Below are 19,239 nucleotides of genomic sequence, written 5' to 3' on the forward strand. Positions count from 1 at the left end.
ATCTTCTGCTGGGTTCAGAGTTGCTATCTTGTCAAGTAGGAAATGCCATGCATTCTATCTGGCCTTCATAGCCAATGGCATACCAAGGAAAGTGATATGCCATTTGAGTTTTTATTCCTAAATAACAACATTCTATAAAATCATATCCTTGAATTTGGAACACAGATAGATGAGCCTCATGTAACAACTTCACTCTGTTATATATCTTGCTGCTAAGGAACCTACCTTGTAGACATCATGACTGCCAATGATTGCATCAAAGAGTGTGTACAGGTCATTCAGAAGATCTACCACCTCGATGGGCTCACTCATGGCGGAGATGGTAGTGAAGCCCACAATGTCACTGAAGTACAAGGTGACCAGGTCAAAGCCCTCAGGTTCAACTGTGCAGCCCTTTTTGAGAGATTCAGCAACTGATCTGAAAAGCAGACAGAGCTATTCCTCAGAGGAAATGGGCCTCCCTTCATGCCACATACACCTCACACACCTGCTAGAACACAATTATTCCAAAATTCACTGCCAAGTAAATGATGGGAAAGAAAATGTCACCTAGATAAAAACCTTAATTTGTTCATTTATTCTGCAAACATGTTTTGAGTGCTTAAATTGTGCTAGGCACGGTGCCAGGTGCTAGAATACAGCACTGAACAGACAGCCCGGGTTTCTGCCTTTGTGAAGTTTATTTTTTCAGCTCTCCATACTTCTACCTCAAAGGTGGCCTTTTCATGAGACTAGTTTGTTCAATTACCTCCAAGACCATCGTGTTACCACGTGATGAGGTGCCCTAGAAAATCTGGAAATTGTAGCAATAGGTAAGTTTTTCAAGTAACAGAGGAGAAGACCTGGAAAAACAACCTTGCTGCTTTCCACGAGATAGTCAAAGAAATGCCTGCTTTCAATTGGTGGACCTCCTGACAAAGTCACAAAGTGACATACAGAAAAACCAAGGCACCAGAAACTTAAATGACCAGCACGATCCACAGGTAGTGGAAAATTAGGATGTGTGCTCTGCTCCCTTGGTTTTCGATTCTACTTTGATTTGTAGGTGTGACTCAAATCCACTAGGAGGAGAAGAGGGTGCAGGACGGGGGGAAGGGCAGTTAGGTGATGGGTAATTTCTTCTTCTTTTTTTAATAGAACACACTGTTATAAGGATTCACACTCCTCGGGTGTTCACACATACGGTGGTAGCATCTGTGTTAGAAGCTTTTCCGTTTTCTGTTTTTCAATTTCCAGCTCTTCGGTCCGCTCCCGGATCAAATCTTCTAAGTTGCTAGAATATTGCTCCAACATCCGAAGCATAGAATCAATGATATTGGTCTTCTTCCCTTTGTTGAAAGTTTTAAACTAGAAGTAAAAACAGAAAAGGGAGCCAGGGAATGCTTACTCCCCAAACTCAGAAATGATGGAGCAAGCCCCCCCTTACCCCAAATCCTTTTCTCTAAAATTCTGGCACAGGAAAGGTGAACTTGTATACAAATAGGAAAAATCAGCACCCATCCTCATTGTCACCCTGGCTCATTCACAGGGATCTTGCCTACCCCAGGCCCAGCAGATCTTCCCCTGCTCTTCTGGAGATTTCAAGTCAGCAAAGGTGCTCTGGACAGGCTCCTTTAGTTCTAAGATGCTATCACGTGAATAGAAGCCACTTCAAAGGCAACAGAATTCTGTCTCGAGCCCAGGTGGGTTGTGGGTGGGGTAAGGGAAAAGGGAAAGATGTGTCATTTAACTCTTCTAGATTATTAGCCTATTGAATCATCCAATGCTGCTGTGTTACCAGTTCTTGGACACTTAGTGGTTCCTTGACCTCTTAAAGAAGGCTCAAGATCCACATGATAAAATCTACCTCTATCCTTACTATGGGGTCCAAGAATGTGTCCCCTAGTACCTGCCCTCCAGGTTAGTCAGGGTCATGTGGAAATAATCAACTGGTTTTGACCTATTCTATACCCTAATCTATCAGAGGTGGCTGCACGCCACAAATTTTCAACACACCTTCTTGAGACTTTGCCCACCTATAGAAACAAGGAGCTTGGCATCGCATTAGAAGCACGAGTGGCAACGCCTTGGTGCTGCTGTATTTAGCATGCACGTGACTTTGTTCACAACAATAAAAGACTAGTGGTGGTTTTGCTAAGCAGACACCTAGGACTGTGTCCCAAGGAGCTCTCTTATCCAGCAGGGCCTCACCTGCTCCACTCAGCACCCAGTGCCCCAAGACCAACACTAGCAGTTTCCTTCTGAGCTTGTTTCACGTCTGCGTGGCCACCAAAGTCCTGGGGATAAACTCAATAGCCGGCTCAGACCCTTTAGGCTCCTCCAGCACACCTCCCACTCCTCCTCCTCTCACTTAAGCTTTATTAATTGTAGGAAGGTGGGAGGATAGCCTTGTCATCAGACAGTCTAAACATCCACCGAAGCATTTCAGTGAGGGCAGCCCCAGCCATGTCTTGTTTGAAAGTTTCATGATGCATACGCCTCCTATCTATCACCTGCTTCTCTGCTGCCTTCTGAAATAACATCTCTAGCATCAAGACAAGGGCAAGTGCTTTTTCTCCTGCCTCTTGGTAAGTTTTTCGAAATCTGACCTTCATGGTTCTTTGCCTTTTCCATACTATTGAACACCTGTTCAAGTGTCCTCAAGAAACTCAGCTAGGCTGGCTAATGGAGTCATTGTTAGCTGGGGACACGGATGACTTCAGAAGCAGGGCCCCTCAGGCTTTCAATCCAGCTCTTTCTCTTTTCCGCCTCAGATACCTGCCACTCATAAAGCATCTCAGTGCTGTACTCCAGCCAGGTTCAAAAGCCTCTCTGCCAGAGCTGACACAGCACTCACGGAGAGCACCCTCCATTTCAGTATCCTGTCATTTCAACAAAGCTCTAAACGTACGTACACTCCCACATTGGAACTGCACCCTAGCTTCCTTAGCATGGCACATTCTGTCCCTTCTTCCATCCCCATTTCCAATCTCCACCTCAAGGGGGAAAAATCATCCTCTTTAGAAATTCGTATCTTAAGGAGGGAGGTCTCACTTTTCATGTACTTCATTGCCTTAAGTGATTCCCTGGGAACCTAAGGAATCTCCTGATTCTGCGTTCCATATTTGAATTTTCTTTCATAATGAATGTTCTTTCAAATACCCCCAATTTTTCCTGACCCTCCAAAAACAACTTAGTGTCACCTAAATGGTGCACTCATGAGAATTCCCTGGGATCTCAGCAAACACAGGTCTGCATGGAGCTGCATCTATTCCATGACACCCATCTCCTGACCCTCTCAAAGCCATTGCCGTGATAATGACAGGTGGTTCGATTCCATCTCTGAAAGGTTGTTTAGGCTAGATTGCTGGTGGTCTGGAACAGAGATTTAGGCACCGGAGACCACCAGGACCAACAACTGGACTCATGAATGATAGGCTAGTGATCCTCTAGCACCAAGGGCTTCCAAGTAGCCACCCCCAGGCTGCTTCTCTAAGAGGCAGGCCCTCTTCTAGTCCCCTTGCAAGAGTTTCCTTTCACAATATGGAAAGGGCCCTAGGAGTTAGCCTTAGGTAGGCTTTTTTGAGCATGGCTTCTGAACAACAAGATTCAGAGTCCTTACCTGGTTAAATATTTCATCAAAAGTCGGTCGTTGTTCTGCAGCCTCAGCCCAGCACTGTTTCATCAGCTGGAGACATTCTGGAGGAGCGTGCTCAGGAGGGACCACTGGTCTGTACACAGGAGGAGGCTTCTTAAGTCTGTGTATGATTTCTGTCCAGATGCAGTAAAAGAAAGGTTTACAAATCACGGAAAAAGCACCAAGATTCAGCAGAGATAACTGGGTTTTAGGTAAGAAAGGGGCAGGGCAGGAGAAAACACAGAAGGGCCATCTCCTTTGCTTTCTCCTTATGTGGCCTGAATACTGATTGCATCTGGGCAAAGTCTCCATCAGGCTATTGGCAAGGGCTGAGAAATTAATCAATTGAACTATTGATATCATTTAGTCATAGCTTTATCCTGCTTCTGCTATGTTTTAGATGCATCCTATCTGATGTCAATTTAATGCTATGAATTCACTGACCTGGTTTCAAAATCTTCTAGTCCCCACAAAAGACCCATTTAGCAAACCCTGCAGGCCAGGCCCAGCCCAGGTCCAAGTTTTGAGCTCTGCCTGGTCTCTACACAAACAGAAGTAAGAATTGCAGTCTACAGTCCAAGGCTGCATCATGATCCTCCTTGTTGCAGGTCTATGGATTCAGTCTTTAGTGGAACATTTACTGTATACCAAACTATGGGCTGGACACTTTGCATCCATTATTTCCTTGGATTCTCCCTACAGACAGAGGGGGTAGGCAACCTCATTTGCATTTTACAACTGGAAAACTTGAGGTGCAGAGAAAGTAACTTTCCTGAAGTCACAGGTACGAGACAGAATTCAAATGTGAACCCATACGGTCTCAATGTACCGTATTGTCCTGCTTCTAAGTGCCTTAGACCTCAACCTGGGAGTTCCCAAACTCCCTATTCAGATCCAACAACCATTAATGACCAAAGGTCTAGATTAGCCAGATTGACCTTTATACAAAGGGAGAACACTGCCTGGGAGCAGGAGAAAATTGTTAGCCTGCAATACCTCCAGCCACCCACACTGAGCCTCCAACTGGTCTCTCTGCTTCCAGCCTAGCTGCCTCAAAACCATTCTGAAAACACAAACCTGGCCATGTCACTTTCTTGCTCAAAAGGCTTTTATGACTCCTCACTACCCACAGAATAAAATCCAAGCTCTTCAACATGGCCTCTGACTATCTGTTCAGGCTCATTTCTCATCCTCATTCCCCTCCCGGGCCACCCCAATCCTAACCTCCACATCTTCACCTACCATGTCCCCTTCCCACCCCTGTGTTGGCCATAACACTTCAACAGTGCTGCTTCAGACTCTAGTAAGTACATTGTTGCCTCCATGAAAGAATGTCAGCTGTTGCCCCTGACTATTCAGCTCCTTGTGACATGCCACCTTTGGCTCTTTTGACCCAAGTCAGCCTATACCAGTCTCCATTGCAGCATCCTGTTCTCAGTGCAATAGATTCCATGGGAGCTGATCCCTTGGAATATAACTGACATCCGTTCTTCGGCATAGGGAGTCCTTGTCCCTCTTTTGGAACACCATCAAATTCACAGCTCACCTCTCTGCTAAGGCATAGCACGATTCATGCATTTGAGGATCTCACAGCCCAACTGAGATAAACAATGGCAAACAAGGTAAGTGCTCTTATAGGCACAGGTGAGCACAGAGAGGGGCCCCTGACCCACGCTGAAGACATCAGAGAAGGCATCCCAGAGACGGTGACGTGAATTGGACGAGGCAAGGTGAGAGAAGGTAAGGGAATTTTTGTTACTGTGAACAGCACGTGTGAAGGCGCAGAGGTAGGAGAGACCATGGTGCTTTCGGGACACTGCCAGTCACCTGGTTCAGCAGAAGAGTGGGATATGACACACGATAAGCCTAGAGAGGTGCCCGGGGCCAGATTGTAAAGGGCCTTGCATGTTATGTGAGGAGTTTCAGCTTCATTGAACAAGTGATGGGGCACAGTTGGAGGGCTTAAGTAGAAGAGTGATGAGGGACCCTCAGTGGGACAAAGGATAGCTAAGTGGTTTTTGTTCATCTTTCTTTTTCATTTTTAAAAGCTTATATTTTAAAATAAATCTAGACTTCCATAATCATTATAAAAACAGCACAATGGCTCATATACCCTTCACTCAGCTTCCCCTAGTGTTAGGAACTACAGAACCATAGGAAAAAGGAAATTAGCATTTGTATAACACTGTTACTAGAGTTCTTTTCATCAGTTTCCCCCTAATGTCTTTTTTCTGTTCCACAATCCAATCAAGCCCCCATATTGCATGTAATCGTTGCCTCTTGTTCTCTTCCAATCTATTAAATATTATAGTCCCTCATTCTTTTCCTATCTTTCATGACTTAGATACTTAAGATGAGTACTGGCCAGTTATGCTGTAGCATGTCTCTCAGTCAGGATTAATGTGAAGTTTTCTCGTGATTAGATTGAGGTTATGCTTTTTTTTTTCTTGGCAAAATACCACAGAAGTAATGTGGTGTCCTTCTTAGTGTGTCATGTTAGGGGGTATGTGACATTGCTATACATGATTTATTATGGGTAGTATCTTATTACTGGTAACCTTGATCATTTGGTTAAGGTGGTATCTGTAGAAACCTCCACTTGTGAACTCACTAGTTTCCATTTGTAATTAGTAACTATCTTGTGGGTTCACACTTTGAGGACATGCAGCTACCCTGTTTTCCCTCAAACATTTGCCCCACAGATGTTATGGACCACTGGTGGTTCTTTCCTGATAGCCAAGATGAGGATGGAAGTCTGTGGCCTGTCACAGGGACCTAGTGGGAAGACTTCAGCATCCATGAGTAACAGGAGGGGTGTTAAAATACTTGGCAAACAGTGTCTTGAAAGCATAAAAGAGATTACCAAAAAGAAAAAAAAAGATAGAGGGATTGATAGAAGTCCTATAGGCCATTGACTTATGTCATAGTTTGAAAAAGGACCAGCTTCTTGGGTCGAGGGAATTTCTTCCAGATGCCTAATGCTGTCTGGCTCCAAGTCCCACCTGCACACAGCATGGACTGCTTGCAGACTAGCAGAATGTTAGCACAAACACTCTTCTGGCAAATCACTGCAGCATGAGTTGGCCTGATGATCAGGGTCATGGTGGGCCCCTGGGGCCCTTTTCTCACCTCCCACTTACCTTCAGCAGGCAGATCCATCATGCAGAATGGGGTGCCTCGGACCATCACTTCTTGCATGATGATGGCGAAGCTATAGACATCTCCTGCAAAAGAACCTAACCTGCTGCCCCTCGGGGCTCTCAACAGTTCGGGGGCTGTCCACAGCAACTCTGAAAAGAAAGCATTGTGTGTGAATGCAGGGGGGATTAACTGACAACATCTGCAGTGCCCGTAAGGGCTCCGAGGGTGCTGTTTTATTGACTGCTTTATATTTTTATTAGACAGACTGGCATGCTAGTGCTCCCCAGGGTCTGAATCTATTCATCTAAGGAATTACATACAGAGAAAACACACTATTCTCTCCACCCCAGGACCATGCAGGCAGACACAGCAGAGGTGTGGGGAAGGGCAGAGAAGCTCGAAGTGGAGAAACTGTCTGGTGCTTGCTTTCTTGCTCTCTCGAGACTGCAAGGAGCAGCTGGCAGGTTTCCAGAGAAAGGCGAGTGCACTGCCAGACTGGTTGCCATGGATTTGTTGTTTACTGAGATCTATATGTGCTTGGTAATTTGATTTTGCTGGGGCTCAGGGATTCACAACTTGCTTTCTTCAGGTCTTTTCTAAAAGGATCAGAGCATCCCCAGGCCTCCTCTGTTCCTTGCAGTGCAAAAAGGTGCAGCAATTCCTTCGACGCAGTTTTGCAAATATTAATTGAGGGTCTACTATGCACCAGGCACTGTGCTGTATGCAAGCGGGTGCCAGAGGTGAATCAGATCTCACCTTTGCACTTGAGGAGTTCACAGACCAGTGGGCAAGACTGACATGTGCTCCCCTAACTGCGATACAAGAGTGTGATAGGGGCCGCTCTGAAGTGCAGGGGAATGAGTCTATTAAAAGCCAGAATTAAGCACCCACTGTGTGCTCTGCTGCATCCTCAGGGGATAAAAGATGACCTCGGTTTCCAGAGTTTATGGCAGTCAGAATGTCAGAAAAAAATTGGGGGGGTACCTCAAGCAATATAGAGAGAAATATACTTGAACAATGTAAATAGAGTAGTCAAAAGTCAGGGGGAGGTGTTTTAGGCTGAATCCTATGAAATGACCGTTTCTGCAGGCCACACATGGCTGGATATTGGCAATTTCAATCATGTTGAAACTAATAGAAAACCGAGCTGATCACATTAATCCAGGAAGGCTTCCTGGAAAAGTTAAATCTTAAATGTGCTTGTTAAGAATGTCAAGGATGCCGCTTTCGGCAGCTGAAAGGGTAAGGGCTTTGCAGGGAGAAAGAACAGTGTGTGCAAAAGAACAAGAGGCAGAAAGGAGCAAATTGCAGGTGGGAGGGGTGGTAAGCAGATTAGCTTGGCTGAAGAGAAGGGCTCTGTTAAAGAATAATGAGAAATGAGAAATGGGGTTGATGAAATGGGGGAGGGGGGGTGGCTGGAAGAATAGGGGCAGAAGGTGAGAAGCCCTGAGAGCCAAATGAAGGTATTTGGAGTGAATACAAAAAGGCTGTAGGGGTGCTGGAGCTGGGGAGGGATTTGATGAAAGTTGTGTTAGGGAAGATTAATCTGGCAACCTGCACAAGCCGGACTGAAGGAGCGAGGCTGCAGTCAGGGAGACCAGCTAGGAAGTCATTGCAGGAAGAGCGCCAGAGAGGTGAAAGGGGCCTGAATGGGGGCGGGGTCGCCAGCAGCAGGGCGGGGAGCCCGATACACTGGGAGGCTACAAGGGAGAGGGAAGGAAGTGACAGGGCTGGGACAGGCTCAGCGTGCCTTGTGCAGGGGAGAGAGTTGGCGTAAACAACAGCGCGATATCCAGATAGGGAGGCTGGAAAGGAACGCCCCGCTAAGGCTGAGGGTGGCAGAGGGAAAGCCATGGCTTATTTTTCATCTTATTCAATTTGGGGTATTGGGAAGGGAGCCCAGGGGACAAGTTTCTAGGAAGCATGAAAGAGGATGAAAGGTCAGAGCTTTTGGTTTTTAGTGAAAGCCGAGAAGGAGAAACCCACCCTGGAAATTCTCGTTTTCAGCTGGTCCTGATCAAAATGATGGAACAAGACATTCTAGCCTCACCGCCCACCCCCAATCACATACCCACCTTCTCCCTTTGCTCTCCAAGTGTCCACAGCTTTAGTCCCCCCACCAGGCCCCACTGTCCCCACCCACCTCTCTGAAAGTCTCTGACTATTCACTGTGGTGGTTTGTTCCTATGTCTCCCTGCCTAAGAGGACTGATATTTACAAATAACACTGAAAAGATCAAACGATACTTTGGTCAAAGGAATAGATTTTCAGACCGTGACATTTCAGGCACCATAGTTTAGGGGCAGAGGAAGAGCACGGGGCAGGATATTTTGGACCAGGAAAAATGGTATGCACTTTCTTCTTCCTGGCATCTTTCCTCCCTGCACATTTAAAAGCACAAGAAGAGAAAAGAGGGCAAAACTCTCTGGTAAAAAGCTGGGTGATTAAATACAATCATTACCAAACAGTATTTTCAGAGAGCACTTACATGTATGTTGTTAATGGCTAAAATGAGGCTTTTCTGCACTGTACTTACATAATTGAGAGTGGACAGTAATGCATACACTTACAACCCACCCCCACTTCCTCACCCCTCTCCAGAACCAAGTAAGAGCTCCTAGCTACCATTAGACTTGAACTCTCAGGAAAACTAGAAAAATTACTTTGGTGTGTTTTGTATCTGCCAGAGCCGGTACTAACTCTGAGCCTTGCTTTGGTGATAAAATTGACTTCGAAGAGCCAGGGTGGAATACTATCAAAGAACACAGAACTGGAGGTCAGGAGACCTGGGCTCGAAATCTCAGCTTGGCCACTGAATAGCTCACCTTTCGTAACGTCAGCTTCCCTATCTATAAAATGGAAGTTGAGCCAAATGACCTCCAAGGACCCCTCAATGGTAAGATTCTTTTACCCTCATCATCTAAGGTAGGAGGCAAGTTCCTTTATTTCATTTTATTTCATTCATTCGCCAATAGTGATTCAACAAATATTTATTCTGCCAGGTACTGTAAAAGGGTGTTAAGAGAGGCAAGCCTGTTGCCTGCCCACACAAAGCTTATAGTTTGAGTACAAGAGAATTAAATGAGATTAACACAGTAGGGTATGACAACAAACTTCAGAGCCCTATAGAATCATAAAGAGCAGGACACACTGGGCAGTGCCTGGGGCTCAAGGAGTAGGGCGCTGACCCCATATATCAGAGGTGGCGGGTTCAAACCTGGCCCTGGCCAAAAACTGGAAAAAAAAAAAAGAAAAGAAAAGCTGGATACAAATATAAACTATATCTTTTTTTTTTTTTGAGACAATCTCACTATATTGCCCATGGTAGAGTGCTGTGGCATCACAGCTCACAGCAACTCTGGGGCTTAAGCAATTCTCCTGCCTCAGCCTCCCAAGTAGCTGGGACTACAGGGAGCCATCACAATGCCCAGCTGTTTTTGTTGTTGTGGTTGTTGCTGTTGTCATTGTTGTTTAGCAGGCCCTGGCTGGGTTCAAACCCACCAGCCCCTGTGCATGTGGCTGGTGCCCTAACCACTGAGCAAATGGGCACCGAGCCAAGAGGGACCATATGTAACAAATGCAATCAGTGTAACTAAGTCTTTGTACCCTCGATGAATTCGAAACCATAAAAAATTAAATTAAAAAAAAAAAGAATCATAAAGAGGGCGACTTGCAGGGCATCAAGGAATGCTTCTTAAAGCAGGGGTACTTAAATTGAGGTCTGAAAGAGCAGAATTTAGCCAGACCCAGATGAGTGCATGTCAGAATGAGAAGGAAAGAGTGTTCCAGGCAGAGGTCACAGGATGTGTGAAGATCTGGAAGTAAGAGAACGCGTGGCATAAATAAGCAACTGGAAATAGTTCAGTATGCCTACAGCACAGGGACAGAGAGGGAGTGGTTAAGCATGAGAGGTCAGCCAGGCCCAGGCCACGCAGGGCTCAGTTCATAAGCCACATAAAGGAATTTGAACTTTATCCTTATAGCATTGGGAAGTCATTCAATGGATTTAGGCACAGCTGTAACATGATCAGATTTGCAGTTTAGAAAGCTCCCTCTGGCTGCAGTGTGTGAAGAATGTACTGAATATCCAGATTGCCGTTACAATTTGGAAAGTGAAGTGAAATGATAAGAAGGAGAGAGAGATAGAGAAGAAAGAAGGAAGGAAGAAAGGAAGGAAGGAAGGCAGGCAGGCAGGCAAAAGAAAGAAAGAAAGGAGGGAGGGGAGAAAGACAGAAAGAAATAAGGAAAGAAAGAGAGAGGGGGAGATAGAAAGAGAGAAAGAACAGAAGGAGGGAGGGGGAGAGAGAAGGAAGGAAGGGAGGGAGGGAAGGAGGGAGGGGAGAAAGAGAGGGAGGGAGAAAAGAGAGAGGGAGAGAGAAAAAGAGAGAGGGGGGAGGGAGAGAGAAGGAAGGAAGGGAGGGAGGGAGGGAGGCAAGACTGCAGTTATTCTTTATCTACTCTAAAACCAGATTTTCTTAAGTTTGAAAGCTGCCAATCAGTGAATGAAATGGAATTCTGGGAAGCTGGACATTGCGTTTTACCTTTTATAGATGACTAATTTTGACAAAATGCTATATTGCCATATCTGCAATATAGGGGCTAGGCTTCAGAAGACCTAAATCAAAGTCCTTAGAGCTATTACCAAGTAGTTGCACGATTTGAACAAATCACAAGTCTCTTTTAAACTTGCAGTTTTAAAACTTATGCTGAACATCCTTCCAAGAACATGAATAAATATTGTAACTTTGCATCTCTGTCTCTTTGGGGAATTTTTCTGTTTCTCTGTCTTTTTGTGTCACTCTCTTCTGCACCCTTGCAATGCTGGTTAAAGCTTTTAATGCCCAAGTATGCTACAGGTATTTAACCCTATTCTTTCCGTCTCCTTTTCCTCCTTTCTTTCTTCCTCCCTCTCTTCTATTAGGCCACACTCCCTCCCCCATGCCCCCCTTACCCGCCCACCCGCTGCTCAGATTTCCCCCAATTCTTTGACCTGTTACGACCCCTACAGGCCTTGTTTAGTGCTGCCTCTGGTATACAGAGGACAATAGCACAAAATAGACTTTACAGACATGAAAACTGATCATGTGAACTGGAGTTATCTTGTCAAACCCAATTAAATTAGAGTTGAGAGACCTGGGAGAGGAAAAGGAAAGCCCTGGAGGCACAAACACCTACCCAGGGATTATCACACCAGCCAGCTGCCAAAATGACCTGTTTTAGCCTTAAGACTGGTCTCGCCTAGTACCTGCTGAAAAAGAGACTGCCCTGATTTATCCACCGCCACCACTCACCAATCAGAGCCTGCCTTCTGCCCAAACATTCCCAGTGCCTATCAATTTTCTTTCCAAACAACATATAACATTTCTCTTCCTAAGAAAACTCCCAACCTTTCTTTGTTCTTTGAACATGCCAAAGACAACCCTGGTCTATGTGTACACCCAAATTGCAATTCTGTTTTCCCAAATAAAATGTTCTGTTTAGAGATATGCTCTCTACATTTTATTTGACTGGGACACAGACATGTCTACTTATTTGCTAGAAGGCCACTGTTTGGTCCGAAGCCACCCCATAAACCCACAGAGCATTTATTTGCTGAGGGGCCCTTCCCTCCTTCTCCCTCTCTGACAGTGATAGTGCCAGTACGCTCTTGTGACATCCCACTCTGGAATGCACTTTGTGGGGGTCCAGCTTCCAAATTACCCTCCATTCAATTGCAAAGTATTTATTGAGCACCTACTGTGTGCCTAGCGCTCAGCAAGTTTTTCCAGGGATTTCTGGGGTCTCCAAACAATACAGCCTAATCCTGGCACAGCAGGAAATGAACGTTATTACACCGGCTTTGTTCAGAAGGCCAGGCTGGGCCCAGGTTACAACAGGCAGATTTCATTCAAGTCCCTTGGCTTGGAAATAAGGCTGGATTTTCAACAAAATTAGGGTGTTGAAATCAGCCTGAGGCTTTAATTCAATGCATGTTTTCATTTGAACTTTGGAGTTACTTTGTGTGCTTCAGAGGGGTACAATTCATTGCTTACCTTCTGCAGAAGGTTCCTCTTCAGAGATTTTCAGCATTTCTAAAATGTCATTAAAGCCATAATCTGTCACTTTTAGTACAAAACGCCCATCTACCACACAGTTCCGAGACTTCAGCCTCCCATGAGTAAACTCTCTGTGGTGTAAGTACCGCATGCCCTGCAGAATGATATAACAGGATTTACTTAGCAACTTATTTAACTATTTTCTGCTTTTAGTGCCACTTTCTGAGATTGTTAATGGCATAAGCTATTATGATCCAGAATTCAGCCTTTTTCTCTTCTATGCAGGCAAAGCAAAACTTTGAAAACAAGAATCAGTTTTCAGGTCCCTTTTAGCTCTAAAATTTTATGCTTCGATTAAGAATCATATTCTGTGGGTGGAGAGAATTGTGTTACTGGGAGATTTATTAACATTTCAGACACAGAATAGATCCATGCACACATAATTGCCAGGAATTTGGAGATTCTGATTTTATCCAAAAGGTCTTAACATTTCAGATACAGAATGGATCCATACACACATAATTGCCAGGAATTGGGAGATTCTGATTTTACCCAGAAAGTCTAACCACTCTCAGCTATTCTTGACAGGAGTGGAAACTGTTACAAACTTTCAGGTGGGCATTTTGGCAAAAGCTACGAAAATTTAAAATACGCCTACTCTCTGACCCATAGGTTCTACTTCTCCAGAGAAATACATACATACGTGCACAAAGAGATAAACAGAAAAACATTTATTATAACTCTACTTTTTTTTTTTTTTGCAATTTTTTTTTTGGCCAGGGCTAGGTTTGAACTCACCACCTCCAGTATATGGGGCCAGCACCCTACTTCTTTGTATAGTTCCACTTTTATAATAGTATCGAATTGGAAATATACTAACTATCAAGATGGGATTGGCTAGATTATAGTACAATGCAGACTATGGAATATTCTGCAGCACTTAAAAAGAATAATATAAATTAAAAAAATAATAAAAATAAATAAAAATAAAAGACAGGAATTCTAAAAAGAATGATATAAATCTGTATGTACTGACATGGAAACAACACTAAGCAATAAAGTAAGTGAAAAATAGTAAGTTTCAGAACTGTGTGATGGCACATATATATTTTAAAGAGTCATCTATAATGTATGTAATTACACATGAACTGACTTACAAGGCCAGTTACCAAATTGTTAGCAGTAGTTAACATTGGTGGGGGAACAAGCAGAAGGGGGGTTGAGTAAATGTCAGTATTTTCCAATATATATTTATATCATTTGTTTTTTAAATTTAATTGAATACATTATTTGTGTAATAAAAAATAGACAATGAAGGGCGGCGCCTGTGGCTCAAAGGAGTAGGGTGCCGGCCCCATATGGCAGAGGTGGCAGGTTCAAACCCAGCCCTGGCCAAAAACTACAAAAACAAACAAACAAACAAAAAACCCAACAACAATAAAAACACCACAAAAAAGAAAAAGACAATGAAAAACAAGAAGAAAGCTGAGTACTACTGATCTCTGCAGTTGTTTGGCAGCCTTAGTTCAAATGTGACATACCAGGACTCTTGATTAGACGGGTTAAATTATTCTGCATATAAAAACACCCATGTTCTAGAGTGGTCATTTCAGAGGTGTTTATGCTAAGAGCCCTTTTCAGTGTCTGCCTCTATTTTGCAGTCGGACACACGTTTGTATTTGGGTGCTTTACATCTTGTGCTCTCAGATAGTCTATGCTCTCCAGGACTTCTAAACAGAGGCTACAGTGGGCAAGATTTCTCCCAGGTGGTCTGATGCTTGGATTTCATTCATCATGGGCCTGGGCCTGAGAAAACTGTTACTCAGAGGCTTCTTCCGAACTCACTGGGCTTTGCTTATGGCATGAGTCCAAAGAGTACTAGCCTATGAATCAGGAGATTTGGATTCTATTATCAGCTTTGCCACTTAATAATTGGCTGAGATATTTTTATTGAGTGCCTACTATGTGTGCCAGACACTATATAGCAAAATGTACCTCACTTAGCCTCTCTGTGCCCTTGTAAAAGGAGACAAATCATACTTAACAAGGAATTGGAATGAGATGTCTTTCCCTTTCTAGCCCTCTGGAAAGGAGATAGGCCAGCATCAAGACTGTGATCAATATGCAAGAAGCTCATGCTGGAAATTCTGGAATTGAAAAGCACAAAAACATGGTGTGGTGCCTCACACCAATAATCCCAGTACTTTGGGAGGCTGAGGCGAGAGGATCACTTGAGACCAGGAATTTGAGACCAGGCTGGGCAAGATAGTGAGACTCTGTCTCTACATTAATAATAATAATAATAACATAGTGGCACATGCCTGTAGCCAAGTACTCAGGAGGCTGAAGCAGGAGGATCATTTGAGCCCCAGAATTCAAGATTACAATGAGCTATGATTGTTCCACTGTACTCCAGCCTGGGTGACAGAGGGAGTCTCTGACTCAAAGAAAAAAAAAGTTTGAGAAATCATTGATTACCCAGATGAACTCCACAAAATAGGACAATTGTATATTTACAATGGTATATCATTGCAAGGAGTCCATGCGCTTCCCTAGAAGCCTATCCATGGACGTATTCATGAACCCCCTTGGCTGCTAATAGTCTTTAACTCAGAGAACGGAATTGCTGCCTGATAGAATCAATAGTCTTTCCAGTGGTGCTGAGTTCCGCATCCACATATATGGTATGGAAAAGACCCAGCACCTAGTTCTAGACTGAGCCACCTTTTAGAAGGTGAAAGCCAGGAGGTAGGGTTAACAGCACCAAAGAATCTGTGAATGAGCACTTCCCCACATCCACAAAGCAGAGAAATGGCATGGAAGAAAAGATAGCTTAAGGCAAAAGAGCGATCAATGGCAACAGGAAGTGAAGAAAAATCTGGCTGACAAATTGAGAGTTGCAGGGGAAGCAAACCCTTTTGACTTCAGTACCTTATAACAGATGTGGACAAAAGGATGGTGGAGGGGACAGCAAACCCTGAGAAGGAAGGTGGAGGAGTGAAATGATCACAATGATCTGAGAAAGAGAAAACATCCCCAAGTATCAAAGTTCTATTCTATTCCCACATCCAAGATTTCCTCAGCTTTTCTACTAACCTTGATGAGATCCAGCAGGAGTGATGATTTAAACATCCAGTCAAGTTTCACATCCTCATTTATCAGTATGTCTTCTAGGCTCCTTCGGGAACAGAACTCTGTCACAACAGCAAACATTCCAGAATCATAGAAGAAGCCCAATAAAGGGTTAATGTTCTCATGACGGAGGTCCTTCATCTGGAAACAGGAGGGAGAGAGGAGAGTCACAGCGATCCTTTCTCAACCCGGGACCAAAGTTAAGAGTACAAACCTTCTCTTCACTTTTCTGATGATTGGTACCTGTGGTTGGCAGAATTTTGACTTCCATGATCTCCAACCCCTAGAAGTATTCCTGTGATTGTGTCATGTTATATGGCAAAGAGGAGATTATCAGAATGAATCCAATCTTATTACATGAGCCTTTAAAAGTAGAAGAGGAGGACAGAAGATGAACTCAGAGAAGTTCAGAGTGTGAGCTCTCAACATGCCATTGTTGGTTTTGAAGGTGGAGGAAGGAGGCTATGAGCCAAAGAATGAGGCTAGCCTTTAGAAGCTGGCAACCACCTCCAGCTGACATTCAGCAAGGAAATGGGGACCTCAGTCCTAGGAATACACTAAATGAAATTCTGCTGAAAGCAGGAATGATCCTGAAAATGGTTTCCCCCAAACTGCCAAGCCTTCAGATGAGAGCTCAGTGTAACTGACACCTTGACTTGAGGCTTGTGAGATGCTGCAGAGCACCCAGCGGAGTTTGCATAGATTTCTGATCTACAGAACTGTAACATAATAAACTGGGGTTGTCTTAAGCCAATTAGTTTGTGCTAATTTGTTATAGCAGCAGTAGAAAACAAATGCAACGTCCAAAATGGAAAATATCAGAGAGTGAGATCTCTTTTGACATACTAATCATGAATGCTGGAGCTGCGCCTTTCCTTCATTCCTTTGGGACTCTCCAGACTGGAGCTCAGTGACCCAAGAGGGCTAAAGAGGATTAATACGGTAAAATGTAGAATAGGCTGCCTTTCTGTGATTATTCATCTACCCAGCACCTATTAAAATAACTTCTCTATGTAAACATTAAGCTACAGCTTATAAAATTTGTTTCAGAAAAGAACATCTAGAATTTTGGCTACACTTTCTTTTCATATCCATCCATTTTTCTCATTAATGTGAGCTTTTAGTATGTGCCTACAATGTTCAAGGCACTGGACTTCATGCCTGAGAAGCAAAGAGAAACAAGATGAAACCACCATCCCGTTCTGAAAGAACTCACGTTCAATGAGGAGTGAAATACAAGTAATCTGACAGTTACATTTTACTGTGAAATGTGTCCTAAAGAAATGGGGTAGGAGGTGCTGAGAAGGCTCAGATGTTAAGTCTTCTAATTCAGCCTGGGGCTGTCAAAGAAGGCTTCCTTAAGTAGGTAATATCTGGACTGTCTTGAAAGAGTGGATTAAGTAGAGGTGTCATGATGAGAGGGACTTAGATGAGAGCATGTTATGTTGAGGAAGCTGCAACAAGTTTATAACGGCCAGAACAGAGTGCAAGGAAGAGAATATGAAACAACAGGCTAGAGAATTGGACAGGAGCCACATCCCATGGGCCTTTGAGAACTATGCTATGAAATTTGAAATTTATATTATGCACATTCAATTACTGTCCTCTAGTATAGTTACTAGTATTAAATGCAGGAAGGGAGAGAAAAAAAGACTCCATTAATTACTTCCAGATTTCTATTTGGATTCCTGGGTAGGTGGTAATGTTAACACATTAACACAGGGAATTCAAGGATGGTGTAGTAGCAGATGTTTTGGTGTCCCACGCCTAGTGTCTCTTTTACCGTGCATCCCCTAAACATTACAAACGTTGGCTGATAACTCACAATTATTTCATTTTCAAGAAAACTGTTCTGGAGCCCAAGCCAAAGGCGAGAGAGACACCTTACCTGAGAGACTAGACCCCCACCTAAGAATCTCTAGCAATAACTGATTGACTAGGGATGGTAACTCCAGCTGCCAAACCTCAAGGTAGAACTCATGGTATAACTTGTGCTCTGGCATTTTCCCATGAGATCATAATGCTGCTAGTCTCCAGCTGAGATCAAATATTGCTTAACTTTTACTCCTGCCCTACCCTGTTTCCCTTACGCTTTTATCTTGAGGCATTCTCTCAATAAGTAATTTGAATAAGAATTTTCACCTCAGGCTCATCTTTTAGGGAATCTGACTTAAAACAGTTAGGAAAGCAAATTTGGCAGTGAGGAAAGCTGATGATAAATTCAGTTTGGGCTACACTGAGAATGAGTACCTATAGAACATTAAGGTGGAACTATTTCAAAGACATTTGTATATTCAAGGTCAGGCAAGAGGTCTGAACAGGATAAATAGATGTGGGAACTGTAAGCATGTAAATTGCAGATGCAATCAATGGAAACGGATGAGATCACCCAAAGAAAGCATATATAATAAACAGAAGAAGGAAATAACAACATTTAGAGGATGGGAAAAGGAAGAACAACCTGCAAAAAGACTTACAAGGGAGGCCAGAGAAGTGGAGAAAAGCCCATTTAGAGCAACATCATTAACACCACAGGACAAGTTTCAAGAAAGTGAGATAAATGCCGGAAAGAATTTCAGGAAAGTGTGATTAGTACCAGAGAGGTTGGGCGGCGCCCGTAGCTCAGTGGGTAGGGCACCGGCCATATACACCAAGGCTGGTGGGTTTGAAACCAGCCTGGGCCACCTAAACAACAAAGACAACTGCACCAAAAAGAATAGCTGGGCATTGTGGCGGGTGCCTGTAGTCAGCTACTTGGGAAGCTGGGACAACAGAATTGCTTAAGCCCAAGAGTTTGAGATTGCTATGAGCTGTGATGCTAGGGCACTCTACCAAGGGTGACATAGTGAGACTCTGTCTCAAAAAAAAAAAAAAAAAAACACAAAAACCAAGGAGGTTAGGTAAGATAAAGAAAAGTGTATGGTGAATTTGACAATTAAGAAATTATTAATTATAGAAACTCAACATACAAATATATTTACACAGATATATATGAGTATGAATATATTTTTAATATGTGTGTGTGTTTAGTATGGTAACTATGAACGGACAGAAACAGCAGATCTGAGGTATATTTTGGTGGGTTTTTTTTTTTTGAGACCGTCTCATTATGTCGCCCTCGCCCTCAGTAGAGTGCTATGGCATCACAGCTCATGGCAACCTCTAATTCTTGGGCTTAAGCGATTCTCTTGCCTCAGCCTCTCAAGTAGCTGTGACAATAGGTGCCTGCCACAATGCCCGGCTATCATTTTTCTTATAGTTGTCATTGTTGTTTAGTTGGTCCAGGCCGGATTTGAACCCGCCAGCCTCCATGTA

At 43.7% G+C, this 19,239-nt stretch overlaps 1 protein-coding gene across 1 annotated transcript in view; it reads right to left on the reverse strand.

Moving 5' to 3' along the window:
* Nucleotides 1–19,239, reverse strand: part of GUCY2F (guanylate cyclase 2F, retinal) — a 98,664-nt gene that overhangs the window by 17,671 nt on the left and 61,754 nt on the right. Inside the window, exons 8-13 of the mRNA XM_012811370.1 lie at nucleotides 15,889–16,065; nucleotides 12,790–12,946; nucleotides 6,757–6,906; nucleotides 3,602–3,750; nucleotides 1,184–1,347; nucleotides 226–418 (exon numbers count right to left, since the gene is read on the reverse strand). Of these exons, the coding sequence (XP_012666824.1) occupies nucleotides 226–418; nucleotides 1,184–1,347; nucleotides 3,602–3,750; nucleotides 6,757–6,906; nucleotides 12,790–12,946; nucleotides 15,889–16,065 (990 nt within the window). The remainder of the gene's footprint in view (nucleotides 1–225; nucleotides 419–1,183; nucleotides 1,348–3,601; nucleotides 3,751–6,756; nucleotides 6,907–12,789; nucleotides 12,947–15,888; nucleotides 16,066–19,239) is intronic.

The sequence above is a fragment of the Otolemur garnettii genome, unplaced genomic scaffold (genome assembly GCF_000181295.1).
Source record: "Otolemur garnettii isolate 467f Iridium unplaced genomic scaffold, OtoGar3 scaffold00155, whole genome shotgun sequence".
NCBI classification, from domain to species: Eukaryota; Metazoa; Chordata; class Mammalia; order Primates; family Galagidae; genus Otolemur; species Otolemur garnettii.